The sequence below is a fragment of the Chlorocebus sabaeus genome, chromosome 24 (genome assembly GCF_047675955.1).
Source record: "Chlorocebus sabaeus isolate Y175 chromosome 24, mChlSab1.0.hap1, whole genome shotgun sequence".
In the NCBI taxonomy this organism is placed as follows: Eukaryota; Metazoa; Chordata; class Mammalia; order Primates; family Cercopithecidae; genus Chlorocebus; species Chlorocebus sabaeus.
In genome coordinates this window covers 44,763,868-44,781,101 of record NC_132927.1, presented here as the reverse complement: position 1 = coordinate 44,781,101, position 17,234 = coordinate 44,763,868, and the positions used below count along the sequence as shown (strand labels likewise).

General features: G+C 41.1%; 1 protein-coding gene across 8 annotated transcripts in view; it reads right to left on the bottom strand.

Moving 5' to 3' along the window:
- Window positions 1–17,234, bottom strand: part of RAD51B (RAD51 paralog B) — a 775,981-nt gene that overhangs the window by 222,581 nt on the left and 536,166 nt on the right. Inside the window, exon 9 of one of the 8 annotated variants that reach the window (XM_073011103.1) lies at window positions 14,480–14,786. The exons of the other annotated variants lie outside the window; for them this stretch is intronic. Within the exon in view, the coding sequence (XP_072867204.1) occupies window positions 14,692–14,786 (95 nt within the window). The 3' untranslated portion in view covers window positions 14,480–14,691. Of the gene's footprint in view, window positions 1–14,479; window positions 14,787–17,234 lie in introns of those variants that run through there. 8 annotated transcript variants of the gene reach the window in all.

Below are 17,234 nucleotides of genomic sequence, written 5' to 3'. Positions count from 1 at the left end.
AGAAACCCCGCCTTTAGTAAAAATACAAAAATTAGCCGGGCATGATGGTGCACGCCTGCAATCTCAGCTATTCGGGAGGCTGAGGTGGGAGAATCGCTCGAACCAGGGAAGCAGAGGTTGCAGTGAGCTGAGATTGTGCCACTGCACTCCAGCCTGGGTGACAGAGAGAGGTTGCCGCAACTAAAAAAAAAAAAAATATATATATATACACACACACACACACACACACACACACATATAATGCAAGTCACATATGTAAGTTAAAATTTTCTAGTAGTCACATGAAAAAAATAGAAATTGGTAAAATAAATGTCAAATATATTTAGTTAGCACAATATCTCCAAAACATTATCATTTCAATGTGTAATCAGTATGAAAAGTAAGACATTTTATATTTTTTCCCTCATATCGTCCTTGAAATCCAGTGCATCTTTTACACGTACAGCACCTTTCATGTGCTCAGTAGCTACATGTAGCTGGTGGCTACGCAGCAACAGCGCAGGTCTACGAGGACAGCTATTTGGTGGTTGCAGTGGTAGTGTGTGTGTAAGAGAGAGTGTGTGTGTAAGAGAGTGTGAGACCAACTCACTTGATGGTATTTAACACTGGTTTCATCTCTTCTTCTAGTCAGCTGCATCCCAGTCCTTAGTTTCTATAGATATGCCAGTATCCTTGTGATAATTTTACTTTCTGCTTCAGCTACTTTGAGTACGGTTTCTGTCGCATACAATAAAAAGAGACAGATGTGCAGAAAACACGCCTGTGAGTTCATCCTGCTTTAGAGGCACAATGTCTGTCAAACAGTAAACACTAAATTAGCATTGTTGAATTTATAAATCAAGAAATATCGTTATTAACAAAAATGTGCCACCATCTTCTTCTGAAGGTTTTTATGCCACTTGCTGTAGGTTGCACAATCGATTTGTACATCCCTTTTGAGAACAAATGAACCGAAGTCTAGTTCCTACTTTAAGTATTCCAGGTGCATTTTAGCTGTAAATTCTGAATCAAACAGGAGTTTAATAAGATGCAGGCGCTACAAGTTACCTGGATACTATCCATCTGAGACTGCTGCAATGTAAAAGAAATTAAAATAACAGCCTTTCTATCAGCCAACATACCTCCTGCTTCATCTCAGGGTTTGTCTTTCTGCCAACACACATTTATTTCTGTGTGTCTTCAGTTAAACATGGAACTGGAATTTGAGAGGAAATGGGTCAGTGGTTCAACTTCGCTGAGGGAAAAGCAATAACCATCCCTGATACAAAAACCCAAATCACTTGGTGACTTAAATACATAAATAAGTTTGGTATTTCAGTACTGTGCTGTTAGGTCCAGACTCGTACAGGAGAGGTGGTATCAATGAATGTGCAGTTTCATTTCAATTCCAATTTTTCTATGTCACAAATCAGTCTTTGGGCATCCTAAATTTCATCTGCTAGCCCTGTTTCTGGGATAGCTTTGCAGGTGGTATACCATCAATAAGTTGGAAAGGAAGGACTAAATGAGAGGCAGAAACAATCACCTTCCCTCTGCTTGATGGGAAACCCCTCCCAGGACTGGGAAGAAAGAGATACTGAATGCCATTAGGAGGAGTTCTTGCTTGGCTTTCAGAACCTCCAATGTTAAAAGGCACGTGCAATCCAGTGGGATTAGAGAAGAGAGGAAGGGCCACTCAGGTACTAGGCAGTATCAGGGCAGAGACAGTCAGAAAGAACCAGAGAACAAACTCTCTATCATCCCCTGCTGCTAAAATTCTTGGGTGAGCTCTGCATGTGCTAAATGTGGGAGGGCATATGCAGAATTTGCTGTAACTCCTGCTATCCAGAGAGGTGTAAGATATTCAGTGGGTACCTCACAGCAAAGAGAGGACTGGGGAAAGGTATGTTATTGCTACATCTGTATGAGTCATTGGCTTGTAAATGCCTTTATATTCTGCATAGATCATTCAACATTTGAGTTGGAAACTTAGCCCAATTGTCTATGGAGCTGTTTCTGATTCGCCCTGGTTGAAAGGGGTAAGCAGGTCATATCTCAATATTCTGATCATCCTAATTTTGACTGGGAGAGACATATAGCAGATGGAACCCCCAGCACAAACGCTGGACTCCTGGGTTCTGCCAGTAGCTTGTATGTGGCCTGCTTTTATCTCAAAGTGCCCATTTGTAAAAAAGGGGGCAACAATAACCTCCAAAGGATACTGCCCTAAATGTTGATGAGATCACATTTGAGAACCCACAGACTTTGTGATTAAGGGACCATCTTAAGTGACCACACGTGGCTAAGAGCACAGACTCGCAAGCCAATCTCTGGGCTGTCACTTATTACCTTTGCCTTGGAACAAACAACCTCTCAGCGCCTGAGTTTTTCATCTGCAAATCATAGATGTAATAGTGTCTACTTCCTGGGCACCAATAAATGGGTTTGTATATGTTAGATGCCTAGAGTAGTGTCTGGCAACATATAAAATTAGCAAATCATTTTCGTACTTAAAGCTGAAAAGGACATCACAAATTATCTAGCCATTCTCATAAAATACCCTTTCACAGATGAGAAAACTAAAGGCCAGAGAGGTCAAAATAAATTGATAGGAACAATTTGCATATCCCAGTCAGCTCACCAGCAGAGACAATGATGTTTATGAGCAACTATTCTCAGAAATCATTGTAAGGGTCATCACTGGATGCTTGTAATGCTAGATTAGGTCCAGAAGTAAGACTACTCTTCTGGTGTAGTCTTGGTGGACAAATTAGGCCTCACTCATTGGTTCTTAGCTGCCAGATGGGCTCTTCTGAGAGACACAGAAAATGTGAGAGCATTTGGCTGGTGGTACTCAGTGCCATCAAACTTCCAAGATGATCAGCCTGAAATTGCCAGTTGCCCTGAAGGGGTCCTGGAAGGGAAGAGAGTGCTAGGGGGTGAAAGGCGAAAAATCTATCCCACTGCCTAGAAAAGTCGAGCCAAGTCCAAAGCCTTGAATTTCTGTTGCCAGAGGCTGGGGAGAAGACTTCACCTTGATGTGATGTGGCAGCGAAGGTGGCAGGCCTGGCATGTTGTCGATGCACAGAAGCTGCGGCCCAGCTGACGGGAGGGTCCAGCTGAGCAGTCTCACTGTTCCCCCGAGACCTGGACCAAGCTCAGAACCAGGGGAAGTGGGGATTAACACAATGTGGTGTCCGAACTAATGAGTTAGCAAAACAGAGGCAGATGGCAATTGAGTAACTTAACTCGCCCATCTCTGTTTGCAATGTACTTCCACAAGCTTCTTCTCTATCCTCGTGCTATGTAACTGCCCAGACCTTTCCATTCATCCCAGAAGGTCATGGCCACACAGTAATCATCCTACATAAAAGGAGCTATAACACTACTTTCTAAACACAACTGTCACCCACAATTGGGGTATACTGGTGGGGAGGAGGTCTTTCGGACAGCTTTGGTGAGATACCTCTGGTTCTGGAGGGAAAGCAGTTATTTTAAATGAATTCTTGTTATTTTATATTTAAGATATAATTCCATATAACGATTGCTTAAAATGTAGACAGCTGGGTATGGGAACGCTAAAAAGTGGCATAACTTGCAACTTGGAAATGAAAACAAGAAAAAGGAACCTTGATTCTGATCCCAAGACAAGTTTCCTTCAGTCAGATCTTCAGGATTGTGCAACAGTTTCCTTCACAGGCAGTGGAGAGGGGTGCTGCTACCAGAGGATGTGATAAATGACGTGAGTGTACACTTACGCCAGACATGCTAGCCTTGCCACTCTGGGAGGCAAACGACTGCTTTACAAATTATCTACTGCCCTGTGCCTCTCGTAAGGCTTTCTCCTGGCTTCTTTTCCAATGGTCATTGCTTCCACGTGGCATTACTGTGCCAGCTAGCAACAAGGCCAGCCAGGACATAGCCATTGTGGGAAATCCTGCCTTGTACTTTTGAATGTTGGTTCATTTTTATAATAATCTCTGTAATAATAAAGTTCCAACCACGTAAACAACAAGATTTTCCGGAAGAAAAGAAGGTTAAAAAAATCCCTGATTCATGCATTTTGTTAAAAGGTTTACTTTTTCCCTCATTCTTTCTTGTTATTTCATTTTGAGGTCATAAGAAAAAAATTAAAATAAACTTCATTGATGCAAATGGATTTTGCCTTCACAAAGTGGAAAGCTGACTTGAGAAGAAACATCAGTGGTTACTGAATTACTCAGCAGAACAAATAGAACATGTACCTTGACAACGAAGCCTGTGAGTGGAAAGTGTCCTCCCCACTCGCACCCACACTCCCAAGCTTCCCTACCCAGCGACCCTCTCAGGGGCTACCTGCTCACTTCTTTCTCTCTAGAATAGGTCCTTGGGATTGACTCATAGTAGTACAGTAAAACAGGCTGTAATCAAAAGGAGAAAATAACAAGTGTTGATCAGGTGTAAGACTCCACGGCTTACTAGCTGGCAGCATCAGGTTTGGGCCAAATGATGCCTAGGGAAATATTTATATTCCACCCTGATTCTAACTCTGATAATGCAGGGCAGCAGAACGCACAGGTGAAGAAGACCTTGAAAACTGAGTGCTGAGAGCAACACTTGGAGAAAACCACAGATGACATTCTTGCAAGTAGAAATTCATTATGTCTTTTTTTGTTTCCCACTCACTGCTATTGGGAATAAACACACTTTCCAACCCTAAGGGTCAGCTGCCTTTCGTGGGAAGTAACTAGTCACAACCTCCTTGTTAAAAGAAGAGGATATCCTGAAGGGGTGAAACTGGTAAGTGATCAGCATCTATTTCAGTGATGTTTCCCCCAGTGTGTACATCTGTGTTATACACCACATGATTTGTCAACCTCAGCACCCTGTCCCTTTGGGCTGGATAAGTCTTGCTTGGAGGGACTATCCTGTTTATTGTAGGATGCTTAGCATTGTCCCTGAGTAGACACCAGTAGCATCCCCCCACATCTGTGACATTGTCAAAAGTCCTCTGGGGGCAATGCTGACCTGGATTGAGAACAACTGGTACACATGGTAAATTCTGGAAAAGCTTCAGTGAGGGATGTTAGAATCTTCTATTTGATACTTTTAAAAGTTACATAATTAGCTTATATGTTTTCATGTTGTTTAACGAGAATTCAACTCACACATATCCAAAGAGATTAAAAATACTGAAAGGAAATTTGTACTAAATTACAAGAGTCATTGGTTTCTTCTAACGGGTGGAAATTTATGAGCAAATTAGGAATTAATTAATTTTTCCAGTTGTAGTTTCTTATGTAGAAAGAGGAATCAAAATAAGCTAAATAAATACAATGATCATAAATAAGGTCATGTGTTACCAGGAAGTACAGCGGTTTGAGTCTAAAGGGGGCTGCACCTAGGGGCCAAAAAAAGCCATGTAATACTATGCTAGTGATTTACCAAAGAGATTTTTTTCACTTGTCCCTAAGAGTACTTTCGGCTTTAAGCATGCCCACCTTCATATCCCAGGAAACTATCAACATACCATCAGTAGGATATATTTTTTTGAGTGATTTTTAGAGTAGCCAGGATACATTTGTGCTGGTCCAATCAGTGAAATGGTTGGTCTGAGTTAAAGCCAGATAAGGGAATATAACCTCAAAGTCTTAACTTCATTAGCACTGGTGAGCAAATCAACTACATTGAGTAGAATTTTTGAGAGTATTAAGTTCTAAGTCTTTGCGGGGAGGTTCTGTCTTTTCACCTAGACTTGGCAGAGTGCCTGACATAGTGTCATCTGTAATAACTGTTACATGAATGAATGAACAAATAAATAATTTGTATTTGCAGTAGATAAGGAATGTCTGGAGTAGGGCCCTAACTTTTGAGGTTAAGAATTAGAAAGGCCACTCTGTCCTCTCACAAAATATCTTACGGCGCTGATGTCAAAGATAAAACCTTGAGTGAGATCAGTGATTCTCATCCAAAGACAATTCTTCCTCTCTCAACCTTTCCCCCTCTCCAGGGTATTTGTTACTGTCTGGAGACATTTTTAGTTGTCACAAATGAAGGGATGCCACTGGCATCTACCCAGTGGGAAGAGGCAGGAATGCTACTAAACGTTCCATAATGCACAGGATAGCTCTCTACAATCAAGAATAATTTGGCACAAAATGCCAATAGTGCCCAGGTTGAGAAATGTCAGGCTAGATAAACCAACTGGCCAGAGCTAAATAAATGGACTTTGTCTCAGAATGTGTTTTCTGCCAGTCCCTGTTCTTGTTCTTCCTAGGTCTTTTCTCTACATACCCATCCCCCTTGAGCCTCCTAATCCTAAATCTTACTTTATATGTATTTTGCATCCACTGGCCATTACATCTGATTGTTTCAGAGATAATCTGAAGGAAGCACAGATGGAGTGATAGAAACTGTGGACAGGGTTCCATGCAGGAGAGGTCTTGTGAGTGGACAGAAACAGAGCAGAAGTTATTTCCTCCTAAATAAGAGCAACTGGAAGGGGTTTGGGGTAGAGACTCAGTAGGTGATTTTCATTTTAACCCAATCCACTTATTGTGGCACTGTTATTGACTAACAGGAAGAAGTAGTGTTAGAACCTAATTATAAAGAAACTCTATGGCTTTTTATTTATTTATTTATTTATTTTGAGACGGAGTCTCGCTCTGTGGCCCAGGCTGGAGTGCAGTGACGTGTTCTCGGCCCACTACAAGCTCCGCCTCCCAGGTTTATGCCATTCTCCTGCCTCAGCCTCCTGAGTAGCTGGGACTACAGGCGCCCGCCACACGCCCGGCTAATTTTTTGTATTTTTAGTAGAAATGGGGTTTCACCATGTTATCCAGGATGGTCTCGATCTCCTGACCTCGTGATCTGCCTGCCTCGGCCTCCCAAAGTGCTGGGATTGCAGGTGTGAGCCACTGCGCCTGGCCGACTCTATGGCTTTTTAACAGAAATGCACCATGATCAGTTTAAGGGAACCAGGAAATAGACCAATATTGCTTTAAGTGACGCTCACATAAGTAAATTCTTCTAAGAAATAGGTAAAAATGTATTTCCCAGGAAAGACTGTCTGGCAAAGTGGAAAGACTGGAATTCTGGTGAGTCAGATTCTAACTAGCTAACTAGCTGTGTGACTCTGAAAAGTCACTTACGGTCATTAGGACTTAGTTTCCTAATCCAAAATAAGAGATCATTTCCAGCAGTTAAATTTGACAATTGACAGGACAAGGAAAACAGGATATATGGGGAAATAGGAAAGAATGATGGATTTGTAATAAATGTGAACATGATTTCATGGCTAAGATTGATGGCTCTATATTCTGCTCTTTTAATTTAGAAACCTATCAATAGAAGACAATTAAACTGTGCTCACCCTACTGATTGATCTAACTTAAAATACTTGAAGTGCTCATCTCATTTATTTCTACAAGACTGAAGTCATCACTCTTATAAACTGAAGGTTGCCTTATGTGGGTGTACACAAATCACAGCCTTGCTGAACAGGGAATTAGAACACAGTTTTCCTTTGCAATTCACATGTTCTAAGCTAATATTAAAATAGTGAGAACCCTGAGATTGGAACAAAAGATTTGGGATTACATTTTCACTGAAATGACACTGAGGTGGTGGTGCCAGCCAGACTTCTGAGTGAGTTATGGCACAGGCACAGCCCAGAGACTTGGCATTTTTCTGTTTTTATTTTTTTCCACTGATGACTCTTGCTGAGACTGTAAAAGCCAGCGATCCTTCATCCCCCACTCCATCTCTCTGTGGGGAATTATAATATGATTAAATACTCTTAATTATACACACACGCACTGACATCCTGAGGAAACTGATGAAAACTACCTGGCAGAAAATATAGGTGTATATTAACTCTAACCATCTGGGGCCTGCTGGGGCACTAACCACAACCGTTGGCTTTTACTCCCCAAGTGAGATGTCATTCTGAGACCATGTGTGTGGTCAGCTAATCAGGTGTGTTTCAGTTTGGTTGGGTGAATAGGCTCTGCAGTTTTACTTTGGTCCCATCAGACATTCTTAGCTTTTCAAGATGACCAACAGCCTCTGTCAGAGAGGAATAATTGGGAGGAAAAGTAAGCTCCTCATTGGCCAAGTGGAGCCAGACAATTTTACATGGTTCCCAGAAGCTACTTAGAAACACACTTTAAGCACAAGAACATCTCCAGAATCTGGACGCTTTGAGAAAGAGGCAATTTAAAGAGAATGACAGCAAAATAAAAGCCTGGAATTTCAGGAAGTGGTTCCAGGAACAATGTGTATATAAAAATGAAGTGGAATCATTTTTTCCAGGCAATCTACTTTTATACATAATGCAATCGTATGACAATAACTAGCATTTATGAGTATGTGAGTACACACTCTATGTTTATAGATACCACAGTAGCCGCCAACAGCAGAAGAGGGTGAGTGGATCCCTTTGTGACTAGCGGCCTCACTCTTCACCCTGCTAACTTCACCATACCCATGGGAGCCTTGCTTACCAGCCCAGCAACAGTTGCCTTGATTAAAATGTGATGTCCCTGGTCACTAATAGTTCTCTTGGGAAGTAAAGGGAAAGTAGCCAAACCATACTATGGGAGGAATGGACAAAAATCTCTCTCCCCTTTCCATTCAGACGCATCCTGACCACAGAAATTGTCTTCCCACCAACTTTTCTGCCCTCCATCCTACCTTCCAATGTGATTACATTTGTCTGCCTTTCTACTTAATCTTCACACACCTCTGTCATTCCTCTCTTATCCCTATGGTGGGAGTAAGTATTTTGGTTAACTGCAAGCAGACAAAGTGATACCATTCTCCATGTCCACTCTGAGGCCTAGGACACTGATCATAGACAGGAAGATGGATAAAGTCAGAAAGGGGATTTCCTCTACTTGTCTACCAGTGTACCCCTCCTCTCCCAGCAGTCTCTCTATTTTCCCCTTAAAGAACTTGGCAGTCTCTGAGTAAATCCTATTGACTTGGAACCTGAAAAAATGTTGGCAAAAATCTATTAGCAAAAATTATCTCCAATATGTAAATTTTACTTAATGATATAATTTATTTTAGATTTATTCATTCACTCAATCATCCAATAAATATTTATTGAATTCCTTCATGTACCAGGAAGTGGTGAGAGTAGCTTGGTATTTTAGTAAATAATGGCATGAGACTTATGTCAGGCTGAGCAAGGCCTGGCAATATCAGTTTATCCTTGAATGAGAAGCTCCACTTGTTATTTCCTGGAACAAATAACAATAAAACAGCACATATGGCAAATAACAGGTACCTAGTATATGTTTGTTGCTGTAATTGGATGAAGAAGCATTGTTGGGAAGAACAAGTAGACCAAATCAGAAGATATGAAGCAAAATTTCTGGACCTGAGTGTCTCATCTGTAAAATGGGGATCATGCTACCTACATCATTTATTAGACAAGACTACAGTGTAAATCAAAAGAGATAATGCATATGAAAGCACTCTGCAAATTATGAAAGTAGAATTCATACATAAACTACTGTGATTATTCAATCTTGAGATCACAGATAAAAGTAGTATAGTCAGCCCTCCATATCTAGGGGTTCCTCACCTGTAGATTCAACCAATGTGGATTGAAAATATTTGGAAAAAAAGCAATGAAAAATAACAATATAACAATAAAAATAATACAAATTTAAAATACAGCATAATAGCTATTTAAATAACATTTTCATTGTATGAGGTATTATAAGTAATCTAGAGATTAAAGTATACGGGAGGATGTGCAAGGTTTATGCAAACATTAATGCCATTTTATATAAGGGAGTTGGGCATCTGAGGATTTTAGTATGGGGCTGAGTCCTTGAACCAATTCCTCTTGGGTACTTAGGAAATGGACCATATATCTCTTCACTTCAACCAACAAAGAAACCTTAATAGAGGAAGGTGGTCTCAATTAACCAGGTAGGGCACTAATAAATTGAATGATCTGAGTCTTAAAGGGAAAGGGAAAGAGCTATTGGGAGAAACATGCTTTTTATAATTTAATATATAGTGATTGAAAACAGGAAATACCTCAGTTATGAAAACAAAAGGAGCCCATGTGCTAAAAGACTTAAACATATTGAAGTGGGCCAAAAGTAATTAGGTTGAGTAGGGTAAGGATAAGAAAGTTAAAGCTAATGTTTTTTCCTACCTCTAGATTCAGTTTCTGAGTAGATGAAAACAGTTCAGTGTTTCTCAAACTGGAGTGATACGTGGAGTCCTTTTAAAGGGGAAAACTTGAGACTTGCAAAACAGTTAAAAAATCTTTGGGAGACCTTAGATTAAGTTTCAGAATCACCAGCTTAAGAAACTTAAGACTCATTTTTTTTAATGACTTTTAATTGCAAAGCATTGTCTTTATGATTTAAAAAAAAAATCTTCATAAAAAGTTTAAAATCTCATTAAACTTGCAGACCGCAAGAATCTACAGCTCCCAATTTGAGAAGTGCTGATTTTGTCTCACTCCTTCCCTTTATAGATGAAGGAACTCAGGCCTGTGAAGACAGTGACTCCCTAAGTCACACAGATGGCTATTAGCAAAAAAGAGGCAGAAGCCCAGGCTGCTTGCTTTCGAAAGCAGAGCTTTTTCCTTCTTCAGACAAGGCCTCCTCTGTTTGTGGCAGAGCTCACTATCTGCTCCAGACAGATACTGGTATTGTCCTACACCAGAGACAGGGAAGCAGATGGAGGCGAGAAGGTTTGAAGGGGAAGTGATGTGGGTGTGGCTGATGCAGACATTGCAGCTGGACAAACGATTTGAAAGAAAGGTATTTCCAAGGCTGGCTTCTTTTGCTCATCATTGAAACAAAGAACACTGGGTGGAAAACACTGGCAGTTTTAATAGTGGGAACATTTCTCCCCAACAAGTTTGAGCAGAAAGTAGGAAGAATATGGTCCTGAGCTAAAAACTGGAGAGGAACTAGAGAAGGTATGAGGTTATAATTCAGGGTGGCCAATTTAATCAGCTCATATTCATTAAACACCCACATACACATGGTGCTTTACAACAAACCCCTTCGCTCACTCTGAAGCATCCACAGGCCTGTTTTAAATGGGCCACCCTGTACATGTTGGGAATCTGGCCAGGGTGTTAAGGCAACTGCTTCCCTTCCTAAGAAAAATAGGGTGGATTTTTAGACAACCACAAGTAAAGGCTAAAGCCTCCAGTTTCACATCCCATCTGAAAGCTGGGAAAGACTTGAGGAATCTATTTTCCAAGAATCTGTTTGCAAAACTCAATAATATAGTAAACTCTTCCATTTCAGACCTGTAACATTCTATACTATCTATTTTCCCAGACTTTTACCCTGCAATTTCCCTGGGTACATTTCCCCTCTTTATCGGAGCTGAACTCAAGTACTTTATGAATATTCCCACATAATGACTGAAGCATTATGACCCTTGAGTTATGTCTAATTAGCCAATCAATGATTTTGGTCACTTCCGGCCCTTGTATAATGGACTCATTGTAACTACAAAAAACATGTTCTTACCATTGCCTGTGTAAACTGCCAAGAATATTTTCTGTCTAACTGATTTATCAAGCAACTTTTGATTGCAATCTGAGGAGAGGACTGCCTGGGCCTGTTCCTTTGACACTCCCCAGGAGCCGGGCCCAGCAAGCTTCTGGTACTATGTGGTCTCTGAATACCAGGGAGGAATGCGGCACAAGTCACCCCACTTGGGTCTCTGCCCAACTGTGTTGGCAGGTGTTGTGACTTTTACAAGAAATCTTATACTTCCAAAGATTGAAATCCACATAGAGGGCATCAGACCATTAGGAAAGGCTAAAAAGCTTCCTTGACATCAGACCATTCATTCTTGGATAACTTTCTCATTCTTCCATGATGCCATCCACTGGGAGATTTCAGGAAGATGAGGACAAGACTCAAAGCGTTGTAATTACAGCTTATAATACAAGGCAAACAGTACGTGCTCAACTAAACACTGGTGGGTGGTGGGTTGTTTTCTGTTTTTAATTTGGCTTAGTTTCAATGTATGGTTTAGGGGGCTGAGAGGGGTTCAAGAGGTCGTAGATGCAAATGGGAAGGCAGGATGGTTTGTTTGAAGTGGCTCTGCATGTCTGCAAATATGTGAGCAGAGAAAAATACTTATAGTATTGTTCAAGGTAGTTAGGTGAACAATCATACGAGCTGTAAAATAATAAGCCTACTTTAATAACACCCTTACATTTTACAAAATCCTTAAGTGGCCCCAACAGCTTTGCCTTGGGTGCATGTGAAATAAATAGCAGGTGGCTTATTTGGCATGTCCCTCCAGTTCAGGAGTGAGTCTGAGGCCCCTGGGTCCCTAGGAGTCCTCCAGCTTAATAAATAGAATATTATCAATATTCCGGAAGCCTCTTGTATAATCCTTCTCCAATAGCATCATCTTCTCTCCTGCCCAGAGTGAACCTTCATTTTAAACTTGGTGATTTTCATTCAAGCTGTTGACTACATTTCAAAAATCCTATCTAATGTACCCAAAATAAGGCTCCCCAAGCCAATATAAGGGATATGCTTCTTTATATTTTTCACTAGAATTAAATCAGCTAATTCATTAATTCAACAAATGTTTATCAAGTGCCCACTATGTATCAAGCAAAGACTTAGGCGCTAGAGAAACAGCCGTGAGCAAGACAGACATGGTCTGCATCCTTACAGCCGAAACATGCAAACGGTTACACAAATAACCAGTTAGTCACAGTTGTGAGAAGAGCTCTGTGGGTGAGGGGCAGCGTACTCTGGAAGTGTAACTGTTAGCTATAACCCATGAGGAGGCATAGGGTCTGGGAAAACAGCCCTGAGAAAGCACCACTGGAGAATGACGAGGCAGAGGACGCAGCATATGACACATACTAGGTGTCAATGAGAAAATAAAATTGTGATTTAACCATTACAGTTTGTTTACTGGGCTCAAGCCTTCAAAACCTGGGATCTCTAAAGAAAAATAGAATAAAAAGTATGGAAACCACAGCTCCAGAGTGCCCCCACCTCGCCCACCCCAGCCACTGAAGCTGACAGCGGGGAAGCAGGGTGTTACGAAAATTCAACTTCACCATCACATACAAACAGATTAAAGGACATCCTTGCACCCTGGCTCCTGAAGTGCTATTTCTTAAGATTAAGCAGTAGACCCTTCCCAAGTTTAAACAGGGTAACACTAAGTTTTGGTTGTTGAAGCAGTTCCATCTGCACTAACCTTTACAAACCATGACTGTGTCAGTTTTTCCAAGCAGGAGAAATGGATGGAAAGCCAGGCCACATCTTAATAGGGCCCTGGTGAGCTAATGGGTGTGATTATTTCATTGTCTCGGATTCACGCCAGCCGAGGCTCATCAGATACAGGCACAATCCAGGAGAAACATGACCTCACTTTCGACATGGGACTGTGCATTCAGATGCCAATAGGAATTTAGAGATCCCTCAGCGCAGGTAAAACTGAGCTCTTTACGGTTTCAGCTAATGAGAAGCATACCAAAGTTACCTAAAACAGTAAAGCTAATATTGACATGAACATACTAGATACTGTTAGGGTATGGGAAGCCAGGAAAAACTTCTGAGACCATCTGTGCTAAGTGTGTCACATCTATAATGAGGCGTGTATTTAAGATAAATTGCCATCTCTTTAAATGATTAAGTACCAGATTTATGGAAAGCTATAACCCCACCAGGACCACAGGGTTGTTAAGTGGTTAGGGCTATAAAGGTGAGAATCTCAAGATTTCAGTTGTGCCACAAATTGTCCACTGACTCGCAAAATCTTTGCCAAGGAAACTTTGCCTTAGTTTTCCCAATGAAAGAAAAGGAAGTCTATCACTAGGCTGTATAGCTGTGAGAAGAGCCAAAGTTTTGCAGTCAGGGACATGCATGCATTCACTGACTCCTTCTCAGACTCTTCTCATTATATCATGTTGACATCCATTGGAAGACACCAGGAAGTACAAAAAAAGGCTCAGTGCATTCTAGTTCAGCTTACAGCATATTTGCTCATTATTCATTCAATAATTTCTTTTCTGAGCACCTATTATGTGCCAGAGTGAGACCCTGTACTAGGCACTAAGAATATTAGAATGATCAAAAACAGACTTGCTCTCTGCTCCAACGGTGCTTAGAATCTGCTGAGGGAAAGTGCCAGGACTGACTGTTTGTGAGCTGTGTGATATTGGGCAATTTACTTAAATTCTTTGTTGAGTTTCATTTCCTCATCTGTAAAATGAAGATAATATAACATGTCTGGTATGAAAGTGCCTAAAATTATATCACACACAAATATAAGGTGCCCAATAAATGTTGGTTCTTTTCTTCTTCTCTCCAGGTTACAAAGATAAGGCTTACAGAGTTTCAGCTCTTCAAATAAAAGGTGCTTCACAAATGTAAATGACCAAGCTATTATTATCAGTGATTGCATAAGAGGCGGTGTTGCATAGTGGAAAGATCCCTGGCTGGAAACAAAGACTGAACTTAGAATCTTTTTATTATTATTTATTATACTTTAAGTTCTGGGATACATGTGCAGAACGTGCAGGTTTGTTACATAGATATACTTGTGCCATGGTGGTCTGCTGCACCCATCAAGTTGTCATCTAGGTTTTAAGCCCTGCATGAATTAGGTATTTGTCCTAATGCTCTCCTTGCCCTTGCCCCCCACCCACCGACAGGCCCGGGTGTGTGAAGTTCCCCTCCCTGTGTCCATGTGTTCTCATCATTAAATCCCACTTATGAGTGAGAACACGCGGTGTTTGGTTTTCTGTTCCTGCGTCAGTTTGCTGAGAATGATGGTTTCCAGCTTCATCCATGTCCCTGCAAAGGACATAAACGCACTTTCTTATGGCTGCATAGTATTCCACAGTGTATATGTGCCACATTTTCTTTATCCAGTCTATCATTGATGGGCACTGAACTTAGAATCTTGACTCTCCCACTTCCTAGATATGTGGCCTCAAACAAGCCATTTAAACCTCTCTGGCCTGTATGTTTTCATCTGTAAAATGGCAATGATAGAGTTTTGAGGATTAAATAAGACAATAAATGCAATATACTCAGGGTAATCAGTAAGCAGTGGGAAATAGCAAATTAGCAAATACTGGGGACACACACACAAAGCCACTCTCAAAGAAGATAGTTTGATTTAATTACTATAGTACTACTTGCACTTATTTTCATTTACTTGTGAGATTCACAGAGAGAGAAAAGCTAGGCATATCTCCCAGCTTTCCCAGAGGCAGGCTGACCCAACTTTCTGTCCCTTACTGTGTTGCTTAGAGACACTTACCACACTAAGTAAATCATCACCCTACATCCATACTATGCTTCTTTCACATTTGTGAAAGAGCTCTTCACTCACATATGCATGTACTACAGACCCAACGGTGAGTGCTAGGGAAGGAGAATGTTGATTAGAGAACTTCCCAGATGGTATTTATGTATTATGTTCCCTCACATATATTTGAATTCTACTGAAGTGCTGTCAGTTTTCTAGGGTTAACTGAAAATCTGATATTTTAAGATCCTTGCTTGGTATTCTGGTAACTAGAAAGTTAAAAAAGTTGGGCTTATGAGTATACCTTTACTTTTCTTCTGGAGTCCCCAAAAGAGCCAAATAGAACTTTCTTCCTTCTTTAAGGTGGTGACATAAGTTTTTAATGACCCTCTTTTCTGCTTCTCTCCAAGAATCCTGCTGTGATGTACTCCATTCTTAGGGTAGCGAATTTGCTTTTGTATCTCTTGAAGCAGTCTTGCTTCAGCCTAAGGCCAGCCCATACACTTGGACAAGCATCTCAATCCCTTTCTATACCTTTGAGGTCTTTTACCAATGGTTACCTATTCTTTTCTCTCCAGCATTACTACATGTTCTCTTTTTACTGCATTATGTACATCAATATCAAAATGCGAAATAAAAAACACCCACCTTAAAAAAAAAACCTCCTTTGACTTCCCCAGCTACCATTCCATTTCACTGTTTCCATTCATAGTGAAAAACCTTAAAGAATTGAACATGCTCTTTGTTTCTCTCTTTAACCTACCCCAGGCAGGTTTATGTCCCCATACACTCCACTGAAACCAGTCTTGTCAAAGGTCACCACTGACTGTATCTGCCAAATCCAAGGGTCAATTCTCAGTCCTCATCTTATTTGACCTCTGAGCAGCATTGGACCTAAATCCTTGCTTCTTGAAATATTTGTTTCACTTGGCTTCCAGAAAATCACACTGTCATGGATTTCTTCCCACCTTATCCTCTCCTCCCACCAGTCTCCTTTGCAGGTTTCTCTTCTATTCTAAATGTTGATGTGCCCCAGGATCAATCTCTGCCATATTCTCACTACAGCTCAGCCCATTCTCCTGAGCTCTAGACTCAGACTCATTTATTCAGCTGCTTTGTCATTGTCCACTTGCATATCTTTCTCTTATTTTTTTATTTTTTGAGACAGGGTCTCACTCTATGGCCTAGGTTGGAGTGCAGTGGCACAATCAGGGCTCACTGTAGCATTGACCTTCCAGGCCCAAGCCATCTTCCCACCTCACCCCCTCAAGTAGCTGGGACTATAGGCGCACACCACTGGCCTGATTAATTTTGTTCATTTTTTGTAGAGACAGGGTCTCACTATGTTGCCCAGGTAACTGGTCTTGAATGCTTAGGCTTAAGCAATCCTCCTGCCTCAGCTTCCCAAAGTGCTGGGAGCCACCACGCCCGGTCACTTGCATATCTCAAATGCAACTATTCTAGGACAGAATCTTTTTTTTTTTTTTTTTTTTTTCCCTCAGACAGAGTCTCGTTGTGTCGCCAGGCTGGAATGCAGTGGCGTGATCTAATCTCACTGCAACTTCCACCTCCGGCGTTCAAGTAATTCTTCTGCATCAGCCTCCCAAGTAGCTAGGACTACAAGCACACACCACCATGCCCAGCTAATTTTTGGTATTTTTAGTAGAGATGGGGTTTCACCACGTTGGTCAGAATGGTCTCCATCTCTTGACCTCGTGATCTGCCCACCTCAGCCTCCCAAAGTGCTGGAATTATAGGCATAAGCCACCACATCTGGCCCTCTACGACAGAACTCTTAATCCCCTACCCTGCACCTCCCACCCCAATCTGTTCTCTTCAACATTCTAGATTTTTTTGGCCTAAATAACTCTAGGAATGGAAAAAATGACACTATTCTCAGTTATTTAAGATAAACAATACACAGGTAATTCTTTTTTTTTCCTTCCTTCTTTTCTTCCTTCTTTCCTTCCTTCCCTCCCTCCCTCCCT